The 24,683-nt window shown below is 36.2% G+C and overlaps 1 protein-coding gene across 1 annotated transcript in view; it reads right to left on the reverse strand.

Annotated features, from left to right (window-relative positions):
- The window catches only part of IGF1 (insulin like growth factor 1), a gene marked incomplete at both ends in the record, with an annotated part of 50,907 nt that overhangs the window by 22,875 nt on the left and 3,349 nt on the right, over window positions 1–24,683 (reverse strand). The window contains one exon of the mRNA XM_082309759.1: window positions 23,458–23,614. Within this exon, the coding sequence (XP_082165885.1) occupies window positions 23,458–23,614 (157 nt within the window). The remainder of the gene's footprint in view (window positions 1–23,457; window positions 23,615–24,683) is intronic.

Below are 24,683 nucleotides of genomic sequence, written 5' to 3' on the forward strand. Positions count from 1 at the left end.
AAATAGGATAGAAAACAATACTTCCACACAAAAAAACACCAAAACACCAAAATCCTTGTAATTTCTTCTTCTTTGCTTCTTCTAACTAATTCAATATAACTAAAGGAATGTGCAAATGTCCAGGGGAGGTTAAGTCATTTTCAGACATTATAAATGTGTAGTTAAAAAGTCTATTATTTTAAATAACATATTCAAATTAACTTTGTCATTAGCCACTCAAATGTCATTAAAAAGTGGAATAATCTATACAATTTCCTCTGACTCTGCCTCCTAAAAGTGTTATTGCATAATTGCGATAATATTTGCAACCTCCCGCACTTTTAGTATTTGTATACTTCGAGTGTGGGTGTAGATGTTTGCAGTACAATAATTCTTTCTCTTAGTCCTTCTGTACCAAAACTTTTTAGAGTTCTTTCCATTGAGAGTGATTTTTGGATAAAATATGACCATTGCTCTCATTGAACCTTTGGTCAAAATGTATACCAAATGAAAGTTTTCTGTGGTTTGGGAAAGTTGGATTAATCTTTTCCCCCTTGTTTTTCATTTTTCATTCCTCTGAACTCCTCTTTGCTAGCCAGAAAAGGAGGTGCCAAAATAACCCAAGGAGGCTGTGCAGCCTGTCCGGAAGTGAGAAGTTCAGCCAGTTTAGTGAGAGTGGCTGTTCACATCAGATTTCCAGTGTAAGGGCCTTAATGAGGATGACACTTTAATTTTGCAGAACTCGTTTTCCCCATTTGTGAAATTCAGAAAAGTTTCAGGTCAGCATCCAGGATAAAATCCTAAATGGAAGTAAAATGAGGTCACTTTCACAATTCTGTTTGTCTAAAATGGGTCTCAGTTTTCTCTTCTTTGCTTCTAAATGATTATCTAAACTGCATCTCCTGTGATTTTGCTTAATTATTTGCAGTCTCTCCTCATCTGTCAGTTGCTTATGCCTCTCATGCATTACTTCTTGTCTTCTTCTAATATCACTTCATAACTTCTCTAATGAATTTCCTAAACTCATTCCAGCATTCTAGGTATTCTTTGTTTATCCCTCTAGCAGTTAGACAGCAGGGCATTAAATAAGTTGTTATCAATTTGAACTTCATAATTGTTTTGACTTTCCATCCAGCATCATAAAACTGCTATGCAATCAACTGTGATCACTCTGAAGATTAAAAACACAAAAATAAACTATTGCATATGGTTTTCTCTATACAACTTCAGAACAATATTGGTTTTAGCCCAGATAAATTTAACATATATCTCATTTAGAATTAGTGACAATAAAATACAATCAACATAAACATCATCCTTGCTATTTTTTTCTAATCTTAGTGATACAAAGCATAAACCAAAAGTTTTGATGCAGGAAATAGCTGCATATTATGGGCCTGAATCTCTGTCTTTCTCTCTCTATGTGTCTGTCTCTCTCTACTTGCATGACTGTGATCTTTTGCCAACAGCTACTATGCAGCGTCTTCATAGAATACTACAGGTACCACGGAGGCATATGCTGCCTCTCCAATGGCTTCTTGTGTCTCCAACTGTATATATTATGTGAATATTACATGAATTACATGCTGTAGTGATATATAGAGAATTTTTTTTCTCTATCATATGAGACAGAGATGGAGCTGTTTTAATGAAGCCATATCACTAGCAAATAAATCCAAGCACTGGAATTTCCTGGATATTGTTTATATTATAGAGCAAACTGGCTATGCCTCTGGAAGATTTGAGTGTTCAGCACATAATATATAAAATTTACCCTAGTACATAGGGTTTACAAAAAGACTTTCTGTCCTTTAAATTTTTATCAATTTTTATCAATTGTTCTTAAGGTCAAGGTCTACTGAAAAATTTAAACAAAATATCTAACAGGGACTGCAGTTTATTTCTGCATCATTCTCAAGTTTTTTGATTCCTTTTTCAATTAAGACCAGTTTTATGGCCAGTCACACATTAACCCTGAAATCACATTATCTCTAACACCCATTAAGACAAGCTGTAAGTATATATATACCTTTTTTTCCTTAGTGTTGAGATCCAGGAGGTTTTATAGTTGTTGCATCTTCTGGCCAGCATGTGTTGCTGGAATGCCTGGAGACTGACAGTGGCATTGTAGTCTTTGTTTTGCTGTGTTATTTGTGTGCAAAATATGGGGGGTAAGTTCAGTTTCTTTTTTACACTAGAGGGCTCCTTCACACTTGGTTAGCAGTGTGGCAGGACCTACAAGTCAGAGCAGTGGAAACATGCTGCAGCTTAAGGGTGTGCCTGCACTATAGGATGTAATGGGCTCACTGTGTCTTCGCTTCACAGAAATTACTTCTGCATATCATGATATTGCCACCACATGAGCAGTATCAGAGTGGCTTGTGATAATTTTCCCTTCTTTTTACCACATAATGTAGGAAGAACAGAAACACTGTGGAACTATTTCTGAACAAAGAGAGGTTAAGATTCTCTCCCTGTTCAGTTTATACATACACATGGGAATGGTAAATGCCATAATCAAGCAAACTGGAAATCTTATCTTGGGTGATTCCTAAGACTACGGTCACTAGGTAAGATTTCTGGAGGCTATTGAAAATCATGTCAACTTGTCTTTCTCTTGTGGGAGTGGCTGAGTTAATTTCAGTAGCTGGACCACTATTTTTACAGGTTGAAGAAAATGCTTATGTTACCTCTGCATGTTGCAGTAGTTTTTCCTGTCAGTATTTGGATCTTGGACTACAGTGGCTCAAATAACAGACAAAAACTAGAAAGTGAGAAGAAAGCTTAATTGTTGGAGGAAGGTACCCCCATGTGATAACTTCTCTTGACCTTTTTTAGATGACAATTTCAGATAGTTTTGACCTGTAAATACAGTTCTGGAATTTGAAAAATAAATTTGTAGTGAAGATGTGCAAATCAGGAAGTAAAACACTTGCCAAATACCTGTCCTGTACTCTGTCCTTTGGCCTCTTTTCTGCATTATGAAAAGTTTTCTTAATTGTCTGTACAGAAATTTCTTAGTATTAATCAGTCTAGGCTTTCTCAATTTTTAGTTTAAATGAAGAAAATCAGCAGATTGGTAGAAAATCAGCAAATTTACAGACAAAATAGCTGTGTGCTGCACTTCAGTAACCTTTTAAGTTTCTAAAATAACTGAACTGTATTCAGTGTGACAGGTTGTGTAGTAAACGCTGTTGTCCGTTCAAGTAACAATATCAGAAATTGTTCCCCAAACACGGAGTTATGTTGATACATTTAAATATTGCTACTGATCTCCACAGCTTAAGCACTTAAGCCCTCCCCTGCTCTTTGTCAGCTTCATGCTTGGGAAATGTCACTGGAGTGACAGCTGGTGGAGTGAAGGCAAAGAGCAGACAGAAAGCACTGAAAAACGCTTGGAACATATTGCTGTGTTGTAGGAGAAAAGATACTAGAAATATAGAAAATAATATATGGCTTTTAAAATCCACAACATGTTCCATCTTATGTAAAAGGCTGTTTAGTATTGGTTGTAATTAAACTTATATGCATGATGAGCAGTATATTTATCAGGACTCCTTGCCATTCTTCAATAATGCAGCAACAAGGAAGATTATCCATTCCCCTACTCCAGGATGACGTCATTGTACTGCTAAGTAGGACTTAGGAAAGGTTTATGTTCTTAGCACGAGAATTAATGAATATAATACTCCTTTTAATACAGTAATTTCTAGTTCTACTGATTTTCAATGTTTATCTTGCAAGATCATTAAGAAATTCAGAAATCATTTCTCTGGTTTGAGAGAAAAAGAGTGGGGTGATCTAAGGATAAATAAGCTCTCTGCTGTAGTGTTCCTCTACCACTGTATCACATCTGGCAAGTATCTACAAGGCCTTTCAAAGTGATATGCTGTAAAACTGCTAAGAAATGCAGTCTTTAAAAATTCAAACATATTGTTAACATTTTAGTGTTGAAGCTGGTAGTAATTATTGAGTACTATATTTGTTTCCTAATAGAACAGACGTTCTTCCTTTATTATTTCACATTGTAAATTTTCACATTAGACACCATACTGGCTCAAGATAAAATATCAGTGATAGGACACTTGTTCTTTCTTTTTATTCAGAAGAAACCAGACGTTATTACACCATGTTCTGTATCTTGCTCAGATTCATTTTGACTCATTTCCTTACAGAAATTGCTGAAACCTCTCCAGAGTTCTTCATGGACCATTCATTCATTATTGTCTCAGTGCTCTGGTGCAATTATATAAAGACGTATTTAGTGGATGTAGAAGAAGAAAGATTAAGAGTTAGCTCTTCTGGATGGGCTATATGGCATCTGGTATAGCTCAAGCTGGAATCAGTGAGGGGCAGCCCAATCCCTAAAGAACAGTTCATCCTGTCTTATTGCACAAAGTACATATAAGCGTTTGAAAACTAAATATTTCTGCAAAAACAAACTAAATATTCTGTAACATTATCATCAACTGAGCAGCAGAACACAAAGTTTGGTAATCACACATACAAATTATGATTCTTTGGCTCCATAATATTGCCATTGACACTAATAGTTGGAGCAGGTAACAACACCTAAACTTCAGATTGCCTGACACTTTCTAATATTAATCTCTGCCTTAACGTTGTTATAACTTAACCAATCCTTAACTGTCTAGATTTCAGGTTTTGTGCATTGTGCATCTTTGCTAAGTTTTTGAGGTTTTTTGTTTTCTTATTGTAAAGGAATGGGTGAGAGAAAAGTGCAGCTAAAACCATTGAGTCATTTCAAACAATAAGATTAGAAGCCACATGGTTTTGCTCCTATTAAAATGTAACCCCCTCTTCTCTGAAGTATATGGCTGTTTTACTGGATAACCTTTGCGCTTCCATGATGTGAAGGTGGAATTTGTGGAGGAGGCAAAAAGGAAATTACTTTGGTTCAAATATGTGCACTTGTGTCCTGCATGTGGAAATTCACCTAAAAATTGCAAATTTCCAAGGTTCTGAGGTATTTATCAGTAAAGGTAGGTATAGGTATTTATCAGTCCAGTGTAAGTATTTACCGGTTCAGTTCTCTGAAGAGTCGGGCTGCTGCAAATGTTTTTCTTTTTATATCCCGCTCACGATAATTTCAAGGAGTTGTCACCTGGCAACTCTCCTGCTCTTTAGAATGGCTGCTATCATTTGTTACTGCTACCGTAGCTGAACCTGCTGTCCGATATTGACATTTACCCAACTTAATACTGAGGTGAGGTTTTTCTTAAGAACAGTTTTTTCTTGGACTCTTCTGAGATTGAAGTTAAATGAGATGGGGCTACTTTGTGGTTAGGTGATCTGGTGTGGGTATTTCTATAGAGATGCTTCACAGTCTGCTTCACAGTCTGTGCTAACCAGGACTGCAAGATTGATACTTACACAGCTATCCACTGACATGCAATTGCTAGTACACGGTGCAGTCACTGCCCAACCCCAATCTGGTAAGAAAAATTGGACACAGTTGCATGTACTGTGCGTTTGTGAGAGCAGAACTGTCCTTGAAACCTGGTTCAAACATGATTCACCCTCAAAGGAATCAAAGTCCTAGTTCAGGTAAGGTAGCTGCCAAATACAGAACTTTATTAACTTTTAAAGGCTCCTCTCTCTTAAATTATGTTTTCTTTTGATTCATCATTTTTAACTCTTTCCAGATGAACTTTTTCTGCCTTGCTTGTAACACCTTTCTGTTACCGCTAATTCTCGCCTTCTTTTCTTCTGCATGCAAGTGTGCGGTATAATGCCTGTTTTTAAAAGAAAAATACTAGAGTATTGACTCCTTTAAATTAATGATGGATATTTCAAAGCTCAGACTAAGGGATTTTTTTTTCTATTGTTCCTGCCTTAAGAATACTGGAAACTTTTGAACAGAGTTTCTATTAAATTTGAAAGAGTACAACTTTTCTCAACTGACTTTCCCAAATCAAAATTACTTAGCAATTCTGAAAAATAATACCTTCACAGTTCATTAACACAATATTGGCCCAGAACTGACAGATATCCTACCTACAGGGAAGTCACTGACTTCAGGGAAGTTAACCTCATGGGAATATTGGTAGAAACAGGGCTAGGAAAAGAGCATACAAGGCAAGCGCGCTCTTCTCTGAGGCAACTCTTTTGATTTATTGTCTCATCTCTGTGTTAGCATTGGCAGAATGTTGTGGAGAATGAAAAGAAATTGCTTACTAGGCTCTACCACTTTATTGAGAGGATGCAAGAAAAGTGGTGTGAAAAGTGGAATGTGTGGGGAATTAGAGTGAGAACACAGTATTTTGTTGCTGGCAGATGTCTGCTAGTCTTAACCATTTTACTGGGGTGGTACAATTCAGTTGTTATGACACATCCAGGAAGAAAAACAGAAAACACGAGCTGGAGGCTTGGAGAAAATTAAATGATGATGACTCAGATCTTACACCCCAAAGTAAGATGAAGATTGAAACACTGCACCAATTTGTTTAGCAGAGGAATCTGAAGCACACATGAAGAAATGAGCTTCCAATTTATTGAAGCTTTGCACTGATCTTCAAATGAAGAGGGTTATATTAGAAAGTGAGCGTCAAGGTGAAAGGCAAGGATGATTACAGATAAACTGCAAGTTGAGCTTATGTTTTTGCTGCCATTCCCTTTTAAAAATAATCTTTTTGTTCAGTGTGTAGTCAGTCCCACATCTGCTTCTGCTGAAATCCAAGGAAAAGTGTTTCAGCGCCTAGAAGTGTTATTGTTTGACTCGTTTGGCTGGGAGAATAAGTCTCAAGTAACCTATGAACTCGGTGCCATATACTTGCAGTAAGCAGAGGGCCTGCTGGGGTGATCTACTTAACTTGCCATTAAGTTTTATGTAACTGTTATAGTATTGTTTAAAAACGGTTTGAGGGATTCTCTGCAGTAATATGGCATATATTAACTTCTAGTTTGAAAGTAGTAGCCAGTTTTTATCCCTTATGTAAACAGATCCATTTTTATTGTATTTACTGAACTGTCTTCCTAAGTCTGATGATAGACTATTACCTATAATTTATCATCCTTACTGCAATGTGGCATTTTGCTTAAAACTTTAACCCTTCCAGTGATTGAGTTAGATATGGGTGAGCTTCTAAAAAATAGTATTTGGATGGATATGAATGGTTACTTGAATCAAGGGATTTCAAAAGCATTTAAAAGGTGAATAAACATCATTGCCTCATTTTCACACACGGTGAAAGTAAGACAAATACAGACAAAATTGGTTTGTTCAAGGTTATGTAAGCTAGTTAGTCCCAGAGCTAGAAATAGTCATAGCCCTCCCAGCTGCTTTATTCTTTATCCATTGCCTATCTACAGAAGCACTTTGTCTGTCCTCTGAAATATAAAAGGTGAGAGAGAGTTTATACCAATTAGGCTTCTCGTATTTGGAGGTCATTTCTGGATTCACGGCTTGCACAGAAAGGGACTGTGTTAGCCATAATTGTGTACTGCTGGACTCATACATTTCAACATCTCACCATTTCTTTTTATGGGTGCAAAATTTATAAATAAGTTTTCTGTACATGTGAGAAATTGGTTAGCAACAAGATCATCTTATGCAGCATATCAAGAAATCAAGTGACTGTGGATTTCATACTGGAAGTACTCTGTGTCCAGAATTCATATGCACTTTAAGTAGCAGTTATAAGTGCCAAGTGTTGAAAGACCAGATGGTGGTCTTGTTATTTGTCACCAGAAAAATTCAGGTCCTTTTATCTTTGCCAAAGAAGCTGTAATTCAGTCTACCCCAGATGATGGTGTTATATGGGGTGTATCATTCCTTACCTTGTGAAAGCATAGCCTCAAAACTCATTGAATAGTATGCAGCCCATGGGGTATAGTAAGCCTTTATTTCATATTTTTATGCGTCACAAAGACAGTGTTAGTGGTCTCCTCAGTGGATTATCAAGAGGGCAATGGCTACATTACACCACTGCTGATGACTGTGATCACATGAAGGGACAATCAGTCCAGCATAGTGCCTCTGGTTTACAGCTCCAATATACTGATATTCTAAAAGGACAGGTAACAAATAACAGCAGATACTCCTGACCGTATGTCACTTGAGGCAAAGGGTACGTGTCATTGTCTTTACTAGTACCTGGCAGTACTGAATTCTGTTTATCACCAGCCACTTGGCAACAAGAACTATTCCTGGTCAGTGCTTTGCTGCTGCCCTGCAGAGCAGCTACTCTGGAATTTCTGCAGCTCACAATGAGGCAATTTCTGTCACTCCAGTGAGAGCAGAAAGAGGCTAATGATTCTTTGGAAGGGTGCTTAGGTTTGAAGGAGAGGAGGATTACATTCCCAGTTTCTGTTACATGCTGTTCTCCATTGCTTATAGTTGTCAGGCCTAACATATACTAAGTTAACTTGGACTGATAGATAGACCATTTACTCAGCAATTTGGGAGTACTATGCTATTTATTGACTGCATACATTTAGGTGCATTGTGGCCCATTTGTAATGTAAAAGCTCAAGGTTATTGTTGTCCATTAAAATAATCAGGATTAGCTCTCTTACCAGACTATATCACTATGAGTGATATTGGTGACGAAAGCTGTTCTGACTGTGTCTGTTGTCTGAATCCAGTGTTAACATTGGCTTAACAAGCTGTACATTTTCTTTTCCCCTTATAAAAAAAATATAAAGAGCTCATATTTCAAAATAAATCTCCTGAATTGTACTTTATTTAACATCTGACACAGCTGAGATTTTAAGCTGCTGAATGCACATATAATGCATTTTAAAAAGTGACATTGCTATGGTTATGAGTTACACAACAACATGATGTCAGCCCTCTGATTGGTGTCATGGTATTTAGCAATGCCACTTGGACAGGAAAGTTCACACGCAGAAGCCTGTCCAACAGTTCTAAGAATTTTATATCTTTTGAAGTATTCAATATATTTCTTTATGTGTTGAAGCACTGGCCTTCCAAACCCTTGTTTTTATTTTCCAGCAATCTCAGTGAACTTGGGGTCATTGGATTGCTTGCTTTCTCACTGGCTGCACTGCAAACCAGCAGCCATCAGCTAAATTACTATACTTTAACTATGTCTAAAAAGAATTCAAAGCAGTACTTTAAAACAACATTATGACTCTGCTTTCAACATAGCATCAGGATATAACACAAACCAAAGAGGTAGAGGTCGTTCAAAGAAAAGGTGGGTTTTCTGTACTGGCTCAAAATAAGGAACAATGGGACTTTCAGATTTCAACTGCCTACTTCAGCCACAAGTTTTCTGTGATTATAGTTGTTTCAGCAAGAAAACAAACTACTGTTGATACAAATTGGGTCTTAGTTTTCCCAGACATCTCTCCATCTCCTGAGACTATAGGGAAACAGCAAAATAAAAACTTCATCGAAATATTATCAATCCATACTGATAATATGGCAATGATAGCCTATCAGTTCCTTTGTCTGAAAAAAGTTGAATTAAGGGCAGTTAGGATGGACTTGACCCACAAAATCATCTTTATCTGTTTAGGTTGTTCAGAACAAACAGTTTTCCAAGTGTTGCATACAATATCGTGATGCAGAGTGGGGAAAACAAGAAAAAAACCAAACTGACATATAAAGTGGCTTTTTATTTAGTAGATTACTGTCCATTGCCAACAAAGTTTGGTATGTGAAAAACATTATGTTTTTACAGTGACTGTTGAGAAATAAACTAGCGATCTCTGCTAACACTCACATCATAAAATGATGAATGAATGATGAAAGGTGCTTAGATTTGAACAAAAAGAGAGGAAGATTACATTGCTTTTGTTTCCAGCTCTCTTGGCAAAAGTGCTTTGTTAGCTCAGGTAGGATAGGGTACATGCTGAAGCTGCTTTTGAGCAAGTGGCACACTTGCAGCTGCATGTTTTAAAATCTGCTTTCATCTTTTTGCTTCAGTTTCCCCTGTATAAATGGAAAGTAATACTTCACTGTATCTCTAGGTTAAATTCATTGACTTTTGCATTCTGTTTTGAACATACAAAGTACTAGCAGAAATGTTAAAATTACTTTGCAAAAAAACTCCTTGGCATCTCCAGTTGGATATGCAATTACTAGGGAAAAAACTTACAAATGCTCAGAGAAACAGATGATTTCCTGGGAAATTGTAGGGTATAATGTATTTGTCTGAGTGCTGCAATCAAATACTTCTATGATGAGCACTCTAGAGGAGTTTATGAGGAAAATATTAATTCTTATTGTCTGCAGTGTTTGGATCTTGGAAGTCAATAGGGCATGAGACCACCCATTACATAGTGAAGACAGAATAAATATTTGAATGATTTTTTCCTTCTGCCAAGCAGTGTGCATCCTGCATAACTATGGATACAATTTTTTGTTAAAGACTGTAGTCATTTAGTGATGGACTATATCAAAACGTAAAACTGATTGGCCTGTGACCAAAATGAAGGCTAATATTCCCTGATTTTAAGGGATTCTTAAGACCACAGCTTAAATCACTAGTTCTTTCATTAAGCTCTTCTGTTTGAGTTGCAGCACATGTTTAAAAAATGTGTTTAATTCATACATTCCTGCATTATTTGTGGTTACACAAACTAATACTTTTTAATAAAACCTGTAGATGCTCTTACTCTTTATATTACAATGTATTTATAATTATTGCAGTAAATTTGCTGTCAGATGGTCTCATTGCAGTGGAGACTAGGTCTAAGTTGTAAGTACATGAAACTCCAAAACAAGACATCCTAAAGAAGTTTGAGAGGTTTTAAATTATATTTTGCTGGTCAGAAGACAAAGAAAACAATAAAATATGCATTATCTCCAACTTCCTGCAATGATTATAATTTTTCTCATATTCGATCTTTATCCTGTGTTGTTTGAGGGCCATGTTCAGGCTTTGGCATCTTGTAAATGAGGTTAGTAGAAAGGTAGCATTTACAGAACTTATTAACCACTGCCTGTTCCAGAATGCCTCTTAGAATATTTATTCAAGTTCAACCTTCATTATTTTTAGCTCACTTGGGAAATTATTAGCTTTCATCTGATGCCTCATATATTTATGCGAGAAATAAGAAGATTTCATACTAAGCGTATTAGTATGTTTAACGTCAGAGAGGAAGCCAAGTCATTATGCCAATTCTTATTTTAAAGAGCTTTTAATAGTGATAGATTTTTCACAAGTAGTCAATAAGATCCATAAGCAAAATTTAGACAAGTAGCTAAGGACCCTGACTCCTATTTCCAAAGATGCTGAGGCAACTAAAAACACAAGCAGATGCCTAGAAGGATTAAAAAAAAAAAAACTGCCTGGGACCACCTATCATTGATTTCAGTGGAAATTAGATAGATGTTTGCTTTTGAAAAATCTCTTGAGTGTCCATCTGCCTGTTCAGTGCCTAAAAACCATTGAAAATCTGACTTTAGGAGCCTCCAAGGTCTCATTGACTTTTCATGAGACTTGTACTAATTTTCGAAAATAGATTAACACTTCTAAACAGTTAGTGTTCCATTTTTTAGATGTAGCCATGTACCTGCCACAAAATCAAGACCAATTTAGGCACTTCAGCAAGCACTTATGTATGAAGAATTGATAATTTTAATAGTTTGTACTATGAATGGTAGATGAACTTTAAAATTACACTACAAACCTTTCAGGTTGGCTTGAATGAAAGTTAAAAATGAGGTTTTTGACATGCATGTACCCATTTCAAATCAGGCACAAGTAGTATCTATTGATTGCTCAAAAGAGCCTCTATTTGCTATATTTATAATACAGAAGGAAAAATATCAGAAGTTCAGCTGGTAGTTCTTAGGAAAAACAGATGACTAGTTAGAAACCAGTGGGCATCCAGTCAAGGGAAAATATTTGTGTTGCAATGATACTTATGGCCAAAAGACCTAGGAAAATCAATGATCAATGTTTTCTTTAGTGAGCATGGAGAATTCCTCAAATTAACTCACACTATTCTCAGTGCACTGAGCCAAAGCCAATTGAAGTTAACAGATAACCTTGAGTAAGTATCCATGGACTCCTGATTGTGGATTATGAAGTAAAGTTACTCCTGGACAGCGCCAGCCTGGATTAGTAACACCACTATTTTCCCCTTCTTTGGTATCATCTTTGTCCCATCTTTATTATACTACATATCAGCTTTTCCTTCACAATGTCTCGCTTTTCTCTGCCATATGAAAGTGCAAATATACACTTTTTAAAATATTATATCCTAAAAAAACCCAAGGCCACTCCCATTTGTTTCATAATTCAGAGATAATTGTTTTGCATTCAAAATCTCTTGCAGGTTATTTGATTCTTGATGGCAGCTTCAAACCTGATTTATTAAAAATTTGCTCTTTTTTCACAGATCAGAGCTTCATCTGTTTCATATCAGAGTATAAATGTCTATTTGAAAAGAGCAGCAGACAATAAGAATACCACCAGTTATGAATTCTGCTCATTTTATTAGTCTTCATCTTGGTGATAACAGGAAATAGTTGTCTTTTATTGCATCAACTCCTGCTGCTTTCAAAAACTAAAGTAAGACGACTATGTAACAAAAATTATAGTAGTTGACTTAATGCCATTAGAGCTGCAGTTGTAGAATTTCATTCCATTGTTTGCAAAAAGAAAGATAAGGGTCAAATTCTACACAAATATCTTCCCATTATTTTTTGAATGACCATACTATCTTGACTACTCCACCTTTTGGAATTATTGTTTCTTGGGATAGGGGATTAAATCTACCGTATCTTGGGATTAAATCAACTGTATCTAATTCCTGAAGCAGTGGTGGAACTCTACAAGTGTATGAAAATCATTCATGTGAATATCTCATACAAGATCACCCTTCATGACTTTTAAATGCCAAAGTCAATACATAACTGTGAAGTGAGAGAATGTTGTGGAAACACTACCCTCATTTCTACCCCATTTCCCTCAAGCCAGACCTACTGGGAATGGTACAATGCACAATATTAAGAGTAGCCTGAAATAACCTAAATTGTATACATATCTATTTAGAGCAAATATAAATAATCCTTTCTCTTTTTTAGTGCTGTGCTCTGACTGCTTCAAAACAATAGAGCTACTGAAAAAGGTTTGTCAAGATCTAAACAACCTACAGTTCTTACCCCCCCATAGCTGGTATGGAAATTTTAACTACTGCAATTACAGTTCCCTGGAAAGGGATCACTTTAGAGAAGATAATGGAATGCAGTTATCTTTGAAGTGGTTCTGTACTATTTCTATATTGCCTTGGATGAAAGGAGGAACAGAAGCGAGGAAGGTAGAGGGACTCTGTGCTGTTGATTCAACTCATTGAATGGCTAACAACCTCAGATGGGGTTCTGTCTTACTTCAGTCGTATTACTGCTTTTATAGATGAGCTCATTAGGCCAGCAGGAACTATTTTTTAAATCTTCAAATTGCCTGAGTATCTCAAAACTGTATGCCTGTTGTATCAATAAGTATCTCAAAACTATACTTGGGCATCATTCTGTGTCCTTTCTCCATGATGATACTTTATGGCACCGCATTCTAATGGAGAAAATGCTTCTTTAATGACATCTGATATTTATATGTCACTCTAGGTTTTAAATATTATTATTGTCTCAATTTCTTAAAAAACCGCTGGGCCACATATACTCACAGGAATAGAAATGAATCCATGTGAACAGCAGTGTAAAAAATTGCTTCATTATTTATGCATGGATAAGTGCACCTTGTCTCATTATGCAGGAATATACACATGAAGGAGTGTTACTTATTATGGCATGTAAGAGTATATTCTATCTATTATATCAAGAAAGAAAAGATAGATAAGCTTTCCCCTTCTACTTTTACTGTCTTAGGGTGGAGCACTTTCTCCAACAGATTCACACTTAGTCAGACTAAGGCCTGGGAGTTCTTGATGGCCAAAGGAGCAACTCTAACTGGTGTTACCTGCATAAGGTACATTCTGGGTCTTTGCTTAACTGTATTACACCATGGCAGCTAAAATAAGCTTGGATTTGCTTTGATCTGAAATGCTGTCTGTATTAGTGCGTTCTTGTCTCCACATTGAAGTTCACTGTGTGGTTTTAAATAAACTCATCTCACCAAAATTTAGGCTCTTAATGGAGGGTCCTTACTCAACTGACGTAACTAACTTAAGGATACAATTTCCACAGCTTCTTTGCTTAATTTAGTGGAGAAAGTATGTCCTATGGGATATTTGGAAGTTAATGAGAGCTCTGAAAGTTTCTTACTGCTCTCACTGACTGTAGAATGAGCTTGAGTAGGCTCCTAACTCAGATACCTCATTTAAGTGCCCAAAAGCAGATGGAATGAATCTGAACCAGAATCTCCTTATGTATATTGGATCAAGCTCTGTTTAGTCTTTATCATTCAGAAGGTTCAGTCTGTACGTGGATAAATGAAAATGATGTTTGTCACAGATTGCCTGTCCAGAAAGAACTGAATTTAAAAGTCTTTTGTCTGAAAAGAAGTGAAAGGAACAATACAGTCAACAACATAAAATACAAATGAGAGCTTTTCAAATACATCTATCCTCTGTATGAATTGTGGAGGTATAATTGCATCACCTATTCTTCCTATACCTCTATCCTCCCTTGAAAAAAAGAAGAAAAAAAAAAAAAAACCAAACACAAAAAACATCAGTAAGGAATACTTTGATATTACTGAATTCCAAAATACATGTAGGGTCATAATGCAAATTATTTCAGTAGTACCTCTGTTTTCATTATCTGCCCATTGATTTAGAGTAAAATGCCAGAAACCATTAGAAAAAACTGAAGTGTTCTAAAAGCAAATATATATGGTGGTTTTGCATTTAATCTTAGCTATATATTTCAGGAATAAACATGGCTTTTATTCAGGACATGTATTTGCCAATAATACATCTGATTAAACTGGGAAAATTAGACATACTATCAGTAGCTTGCTCCCAAATTACACAAGAAGAAATTAGATACATTTTCAGTAGCTTGCTCTCAAATCTCTTCAGTCTATGAGTCACCACATTCTTCCTGCCAAACTAAATATGTCTATGAAAGGCTGGAAACTTTAGTGGAAAGAAACATAAAACTTGAAATACGTAGGAAAAACTAAGTTTTTTCATGGAAGACCTGTTGACTAGTAATTCAGGAATTCAGGGGATGTAGAAACAAATTATTACATCTTACTTGTCTACAGAAGTTTCAAGGTATGAAATGTATTCAATTCAAACCTTCTATGTTAACCTAGAATAGATGTCTTTATTAGCTTTCATGTAACCTAAAGTAATCAATGAAGACTTACTTACAAAAAGCAGTTGTAAAAATTTCATTGTAATAGTAGAAGCTTTTATCCAGTCATTTTGATGGGGCTGAGTTAAAAAAGTCCTTCAGTATAGTTAATGCAAGTCTGAAAAAATCCCTCTGTTGTATATTGGATTTATTACACATAGTACCACACAGCCATCAAAGCTAATTAGGAATGTACTCATCTTTTCAGATCCACAACCATAACGACATCTACTCTACCATTTTCCCCACAACACTTACACTTTTTCTACCTGTGCATAAGCCATACATTTAAAAACATTCTTTAGAATACAAACTTCTTGTGAAATACAGAGTTTGTGTGTGTAATTTAAGCTTTTATCTATTGCCTTAGTAGATATGGCTGTTAATTAACATTCTTTTGAAGTCAAAACAATTTTCAGTAGTATTTACTTTCCTTAGAAGTTGCTGTTTATATTAGCTGGGGGTGTTACTTAAGTGCTTACTTGTTTGGAGATAGAAATAGTTAATAAGTATTGCTAGAATATTTATTTTCAGAAAGAAAACAGTTTTGTTCACTGAGCTGGATTGAGTCAGAATGGTCTGAGCCAACCCCTTCTTTTTTCTGCGTACTCAGCCTTGTGTAAATTTCTGCCCAACACACAAAGACACAAATGCTATAAACAAATAGTTCTGTACCAAAAAAAAATCATATAATTTCAGGTTTGGCCCTGATCCATAATTTCCTAATGGAAGTGCTTTAACAGGACACTCTTTCCCTGCTTCCACACTTTTATGTGCATATAAGGAAGCACAAAGGTTTGCTGTCTGAAGGCATTCTCTTAGTGTAGAACAGTTATATTACATAGATGGGAAAACTGGGGTCACAACTGAATTTCAAAAGTAAGATGGGGAATATATGAATATGCTGTAGACTCAGAACAAAAAGGGAGATGAGCCCTAAATTGTTTCTTTGATAAAACACAGCTATTCCAGTGTTCACTAGCAAACATGAGGTAAGCAAACAGCTTCCACTCTGTCTCGCAAGAGCAAGAACACTGAAAACATATTAAATTTGACTATACATGGGATTCAATCAGAAAAGTATCTTAGACTTGTGTCTCATTTTGTAGGAATTTAAGTTTACTAAGGAACTGAAAGCAGTTTTCTAAGGAATTCCAAACCAATTTTCCAGAAATTGGCATTGGAGAAGCAATCAGAAATTTAACCTAAAAGTTGCTCAGATAAAATTGAGAAGATAAGATCAACAATGTAATTTGTCTAATACTTAAAGAAGTCTGAAAAGAAGATAGCATTTGACTTTTCTTGCTCTGATAGAGTAAGAAAAGCAATTTATCCTATTATTCTGAAAGTTATGTGTTAACCAGTGCCTAAGGTACAGCCTTTTGGTTGAAGCAGGCATTTAGTATTTAACTGGATTAAAGTTTTTAAACTTTTACTTACAATGACAACACAAAATTTTCTTTCAGTTGGAATGACCCACTGGTCAGTATACAGTATGTCCCTCCAAAGGCTATGGATGTGTTAAAATTCTTGTTCTCAGAACCTCATTCACTGATGCAAACATGAAATATGACTGTCATTACTTAACAATTAGACCCAGTACTTGGGCTATATCTTGTGTAGTGATTTTGCATTAAATGCACCACAAAGAAAGTACGAATTAATGGCTTTTTCTTCTTTTTTGACATGGAAGTTCCTGTGGTTATTACCAGTGATAAGTTTAGCATAAATTCTTCAATAAGTATACATTTGTGGTATTTCTTTTGTCTTGATTTCTAGACTGAGAAATTACTTAACTGTTGGTTACCCCTTTCATTTGTTGTCATATTTTTGAACAATTAAGCTTATATCACAGGGAAATATTGACATTTGGATATGCTCTAATAAACAAGTTCAGATCCATCCTTTTCTAGCAAAGCTCTGAAATGAAAACAGCTTTAAGTCTCTACTTGACTTACAGTGATGTGAGAGGGTTTGAAACACGTATAAGAGCTATAGTGCTGAATAAGCTCTAGAGACACGGCTGTATGAACTTCCTTCTTTGACTGAGCACTCTGTATAGATTGCCCTAGATGCTCAAGTAGTTAATGCAAAAGGTTTTAATTAAGAGACTCTGTGGTTCTGCTAAACTGAATAATTTGCGACTCTTGCTGCTGTTGATCAAATATTGCAAATGCATTATTAATACCAGAACAAATGAAGATGTCCATATGCAAAGGTTTTGGCCAATCACATAAAGCATATGCCAGAACTGAAGTCAGTGAAGGGTTTTTCTTGGTATTTAAGATTCAGTGGAAAAGTAAGGGGGGCAGCTATGCCAAGAATTAATGCTGATCTTGCCAAGCGCTTCTTTGAGTGACTTTATCCAACATGAGACTAAACAATGTATTAAATACACATATAGCAGTTAGGGAATCAAATGTCAAATAACAGCTTTCTGCTATTTGAGACCAAATTTGAAACTTTGTCTAGTGCATAGATGAAGGCAAACATCATAAAAAGCATTAGCATCTCTAACATCTAACAGTTAATAAGGACACATATAAATTGAATTTCAGAAAAAACTGTACTTATTTGGTTTTGGTAGTAGACACTTTTTGCAGAGGTGTTTCTTGCTGAATTTTGATCAATGGCTTGCTTACAGTCACGTCATTAAAATTATCATTACTACTACAGTCACGCTTAATGAAAAGGTTGAAAAAATATGAAATCCTTGGTGACCTGAGAACTAGCTGTAAAGGAGACCTGTTTGCAGAGTCTAAATTTAGTGTGTTTTAGAGGCTAAATCCTCCTAGACTCACTGTGTGATCCATGGAGAAAGAAGGCAGAACCTCTCTCTCTGTTATTAAAGAGGTAACTTAAGAAGATTAACCTCACTAAACTAAGGTTAGCCTTTATGAACAGTCCCTAGCCTTTCTTAATGTGGTAAAAAAGGACAAAATTCTTTCAAAGACTGGCTTATTTTCAGAGAACTTACTCCGTGATTACAACCAGGGTCAACAGAGAACACACCAAACTTACGTATCAGCTATTTGACTATACTGTGATACCACTCCAGAAGCGTGAACTGTCTTTTTTCTTACAGAGGTATATCAATAACTGTACCTATAGTCCTGGTTCCCTGAGCACTGACCCTGCAGACCTGGCTAAAGCACATCTTAGCTCCTTCCCAGGCTAGCTTTCCTGTAAGAAGTAAGGAACCTGGGGATAAAGATTGAGGAATACACTGAAATCTTCCATGGATACAGGATTTGGACATGAATGGGGCATGTAGCCAGACCAAGGAACTTAAAAACACTCTCAGATCTTGCTGTCTGAACACAGCCAAGATGACCAGCATTTCTTTGCAAAGATTTGTAAGACTGTCACTGACACCACAGGCTGTGTGTGTCCACCGCAGCTTTTCAGCATGCCTCTCCTGGGCTCGTAACATTAACATTCCTTTCAATCAGGACACAGAGAGGAGTTAATGACTCATAGCTCCTACAGGTATGGAGTACTTAAAGAACTGAGTACCATGCCATCTCTTGTAATTATGTTGACAGGTTTGACAGGTCTAGAAACTTTAACAACCTCTTAAAAGCAGACTTCCTGAAGTAAACAAAAAGCTGTTAACTAAAGGGAAATAGAAGAAGCAAAATGTAATTGCCTGTTGCTATGCCCCTTATTTCCTCCTTTGTAAGGCAGCAATTCTTCCATATATACCTTAGTTCCACAAAGCAATGAGATCTGATGACAGCTGTGATTGATTACCCAAAATTATGTTCACTGTCTTATCCCGATTTTCTGATGATTATAAACCAATAGTCTGATGTTGCACACAGCTGGGGATATTCCCAAGGACAACATGCAATTCTGATTGTCTTAGTGGAAAAAAATGATTCTCCACAAAGAGGTTGACACAGGGAGCATTAGGCTGGATACCAGAAAAACCTGTCTTTCATGGGATTCACTCTTTTACATATGGAAGCATGTACTAGATCATTCTCCATTCTCTAAAGAATATCAGAGGAACTCCATTGTGTCAGGCATCTAAATTCAGCTCTTTGTTTTCTATGCAACTGATGCTTCAGAATATTCAGCACAAGTCCAAAACATTTTTTTTTAATGAAAAAAGGTGGGGTTTTAATTCATGAAATTGATCGCTGTGGTTTCAAATAAATATTGCCATCTAAATTGAGCTATAGAAATTAGAGTGACCAAAAGTGTCAAAGGAAATAAGAAAGCTATTTCTTTGTTGGCACTCGTGTATTGTTAGCCAAGCTGGTATCCATTTATTGGAAAAGGAAAAGGTATCTTTTCAAATGATAAGAAACTAGATAAGAAAGAATATACCATTTGCTCCTTAGAGCAAACTATATTTGCTTTCATTTCTCATGGTAGTAATAGTCCTCAGGAAACAATGAGCAAGAATGAATGATTGTCCCCCAAATTCAAATTGTATGAAGAAAAAAAAATCTCTTTTTTTTTTTTATTAATCTACAGAGTAAATTCCTGTGATAAGACTAGACTATTTCAAGCAAAATTTCCCCCCACCTGGGCTACTGCTTCTGTAAGTTTCCTGTGATCTGTTGTTTCAGTTTTTGCAACATTCTCTGCCCTCAACATTGTTTTGTAATAGCAGTGGCATGATAGACCTTTCTAGGCATTAAAATTCAAATGAACATAGCAGCCATCCCACTTTGCTTCATGACTGCTGAATCCAGAGTTTTTGAGACTAGAGAAACATTAATTGAGAAGAGTTGTGTCTAAGTGTAGCCACTTGTGTAGCTGTGGCCAGGCTCTCTGTTGGCTTCTCCTAACATAAGGTAGCACACAGGAACCTGAGTGGCAGAAGTTCTGCTAGAGAAGTGTTGCTAGATAAAAGGTGGCAACAAGCTGCTCTTTCTCTCCCGTGATTCGCCAGTGAAAAGCTGTCCAAGAAGCAGCCAGTGCTGGCTGGGGTTAAATGTGACCAAGAGAAAAAGCAGATGCTCTTTTTTGGGATTTGTGCAGTGTTGTCCCCTAAAAAAACTTTAAGAAATGCTCCTTGCCAGTCTACCTCATGAAGAAAGGGAGTGGTAGAAACCACATTTGACTTCCTCTTGAAGTCAATACTTTCCTTTGTGTGTGGTAAGCAGCTGGGGCATCTCCTCAGAAGCTGTAAAGAATTTCCTTTTATAGCTAGGAAGTTGGGCAGAGTGGACTATATAGGGGAAATTTTTTTCTTCCGGTGCTAGCTGTAGATATAGCCTTGTGGTTGTGTAGTACAGAGTTTCAACAGAAAGTAACTCAATTATTTCTATCTTCATTTCCACCCACAACTCCCAAGGAATAGTCAGAAGCTTTGACCTTGAATCTGAACCAGGAGTTCCACCTCAGCCAAAAGGTATTCTTTATATTTGGAGTCTCTAGTGAAATATGGAATGATGGAAGAAAAACCTTCCCTCACAGCTATTTCCTGTGCAAGTTAAAGGCAAACATTACCATTGATTATACTTTATATAAAGGAACAAGAGTATGAGAATAGAAGGCTTAAAATACAACTTGAATTGACATCCTCTTCACAATAAAAGAAAAAAATTAACTGAATTTTTACTTCTGCACATGATGTGGTATTCTTAAAAAGTCCCAAGAAATGGAACAACATTTTTAATTTCCAGTAATATGCTGCATTCTGTAATACATTTGATATGAGGATCTCAATTTGTTTTACCAATGTTACAGGACTTTTCTATAGTTCTATATTTTAGATTAAACACTAACAAATAAGAGGGAGAAGGCTAAAACAGATTAAATTGCTGCCTCACGAATCAGAAATAATCAGGTAGAGGACACACATTACTTAGCATCCAAGGGCCACATATCAACTTCATAAAATTCCTGGTGAATGTTCCAATTGCAGTCCGTGGATTACAACTGTGCAAGGCTTTCCTAAAACAGGGTGGTCATTCATTAGTAAAACCTTCCACAGTCTTCCATACAAAACAAGGTAGACCTTTATGGTGCCAACAGTTACATTATTTCAAGTGAAAACTCAGAATGTAAGAAAACAACAAAGAAAACTAGAAAGAAAGTCTTTAATGACAGCAGATAAAACTCAAGATTGCAAGGGTAAAGATCTCCTTTAAAACTTGAGAAACACATCCTGGTATTTTAAAGTACGGATGATCTAGCTTAGGGAATGTAGAGATTTGAAATAGATTGTGCAACCTTAGAATAACTGAGACTGAAAACGAAGAGAGTTACTGCTGATGATTAACATTTCACATGTCCTCTTACCTTTAGGAACACAAAGAGTACATATAACAGTAAGTCTGATTGCTTGGCAGTAACAGCCACTCTTGTGGTAAGCAAGCGTGATAGTTCTCTGAACTAGCAGCAAGCATTTTGCCTGGAGAGGAATGACTGGGAAAATGCCTAAGATACATGCACAGTAAAAAAAAATTGCTATGCTGTTCTAAGGATGCAGTATATTTTCTCATTGTTTTCTGGGGCAGAAACAGGAGGGAGAGATGAAAGTCTTCCTTTACATTCCTTCTAGCCACGAAGAGAAAGTATTTTTAGGACACTCAAATACCCCCTTAAGTGCAACCCAGCTGCTGATAAATGTAACAGACTTTGGTGATCAAATGAACACATAAAGAGTTGGTAGAAAACTGTAAATTACTTTATGAGAGATTCCAGTATTTTTAATATTGCGTTTAGCACCAGAATACTAAGTTAAACAGCACCCTAGAGTAGATGCTCATTAATGATAGCTAAAGTGCCAAATAGAAAAAAGAAGGCTTCTTAGTGAATTACTTTGCATATATGAAAATAAGGCTCCCAGTTTCAAAGGTAAACTTTAATAGAAAGTGCCAAGAAAATAGTGAAAATGTCTGCATCTTATATGTTGAAGAAATTGGGATTTTCTATGAATTAAATGCGCGAGAATCTGGATTTCCCTAATTCTATTTTTATTGCAAGCAAGGAGAAAAATCTTGAAAACAATAACTCCATGAATAGAAATGAATAGGAATGGGGTGGGTAAGACCAGAAAAACAAAAGTGATTGCTTAGAAGGTAAGAATTATTAGGATAAAATGAGGATTGCAAAAGTAAAACAAAAAAAAGCTAGACCTCACAAATAATATAAAAATAAATAGAAAAAAACCCTTCAGTTAATTTCTTGTCTTTCTAGCCTAACCACCCCATATTTCCTTTTCTTAGTTATATTCTTGTTTGGAAAGGTAACTGAGGCCCTGAAGGAGAGGTAACTTCACACAAGCACATATTATTATTAAAAGTAAACACTAGCTTCAGAGGCTCTAAAAGCACAAATTCTTGCATGTTTTGAATAAATATATTAATGAATGAATTCAGAATTAATATATTCCTAGCTAAAAGTTTCATTAACTTTATGTTATTTGAGTAGCAAATAACTGAAAATTAGAAGTAGATTTCTATTATTTACAAGTTCTGTATTTCTTGATCTTGACAGCACTGGTAAGAAGGTACTAAGATGAAAGAGGTACTTATCCAACTATTCCAGCTTTGCACAATCTAAAACACAGCAAAGGAAAAATATTGTGATGTTCAGTTCTGAAGTGTAGGTCCTGCTCCAAAAAGTTTTTTGAGTACCAATATATCCACACTATTGCAGACTTAATTTTATCTGTTTTCTGTACTGGTGTTAATCTTTATTATCTCATCATGCATGAATTTTCCTTCACCTGTATTTAACTGGCGAAGCATATGGATACTTGGATGTGTTAACTTTCTGCTTGCTGCCTTCCAGCTTTTCTTTTTTTCAAACCAGATGTGGAAGCTTAGTGTGTTTTTAATATGACACAATGTGTACTTAACTGTTTATGAGTAGTCTGACATAAGAGGTACATGCAGATCTGCCTCATGAATATCTTGGGTCTAGTATGTGTTTTCATTCACTTAATTTCAGTGGCAGGTCAGCAGAAGGCAGTAATATAGCAGGTGGAATACCAGCAGCTGGAAAGTGGTTAAAAACAATGAGAAGTCTGAAAAGGAAAATTTGTCAGAAACTCAGAGAGGCTGAACACAGGAACAGCTTTATTCTTTACTGAAACTTCATGATCACTGAAGACAGGCATCTCCAAGATACAGGATACTAATCATACTCAGCAGCCTGGTTTGATAATTTCTAAGATCACCTAGAACAGTTGCAAACTCCAATGGATTCCATGGAAAAGTTTAGCAGTTGAATGAAAGACAGGGTTGACTTACTGAAGTAAAAGCCTCTGTCTCCACACACGAACTGAAGAGCATCAACCAGCTCAGCACCACAGAGTGTTTCTGGGCCAGCAGCAGCAGAACTGGTTAAGGTAAGCAAACACAGGCCAAGGTAGAAGAAATGAATGTAGGACACAGCGTGCATCTTCACCTGCCAAGGAAACAAAAGCAGTGTCAGAATTTCCCAACAGAGTCCTAAAGAAAATGACTCCTGCACCCTTGTGAACTGAGAATGCATACGTACTGTAATTTGTTAGACAATAAACACAGTATCAGGAAATGTCTCACCATAATTTTGCAACTGTCTACATATTCTAGTGCATGTATTTTGTAAACTGATTACTTCCTCTGGTGAATATTCTTGGTTCACATTCACACGTACTTAGAGAACCTTGCAGTAACTGTGATTTATGGTTGCTCCTGCAAGAGGAGGATATGGAAGAGTGCAATACACAGGCAAAGGGAAGCCCAGAATAATAAGAGTAACGAAGACTAGACAACCTTGAATTGTGTTGTCTGAGATCAGACAGGCTAAGAGGGAATCTGACAGTTGCCTGCCAAGGTACTGTGGGAGATGGATGTGACATATGACAGAGAAGAGCTATTTAAACTGAAGAACAGCACTGGCACTAGAATAAATGGCTGTAAACTGGATGGAAGGAAATATGGCCTAGTAGGAAAAGGGTTCATAATTAGTACTCCATGGGTCTCCAGCCACCTTAAAAAGGGAAGTACGAGGACAAAACAAAAGAAGTTTCAAGGTGGAGCTTGCCAAAGTTACAGAAGAGTTGATGTGGTATATTCCATAGTAGGGGACTACATTCAATGACTCTTACAGTCCTCTGTTACTAGCAAGTTAACATTTGGACGCATTCAAGAAATTAAGAGGAGCACTAGTGGAAATGTTAAGGATTTGTGTTTTTGCTTGATGGAAACAGCTATACTTTCACCAACCTCGATTATATCCTCTTAGTCAGGTTTGGCTATGAGGTATAAACAGAGGTGATATTGATAATTTTTTTTCTCACTTACATTTAATTACAAATTACCTTTTTCCTGGACTTGTGATTGAAGAAAGGCCAATCCTCAATGCGTGTAAATTTGCACCATTCCATTTATACACTTCCTTTTATATCAGTTTATATCAACCAAAGGTCTTACCCAACATGTCAAAGAAAATAGCAATTTTTTTTTTTAGTACTAGGAAAAGCTATTTATAT

Source organism: Platalea leucorodia (assembly GCF_965183815.1).
Source record: "Platalea leucorodia genome assembly, chromosome: 4".
NCBI lineage: Eukaryota > Metazoa > Chordata > Aves > Pelecaniformes > Threskiornithidae > Platalea > Platalea leucorodia.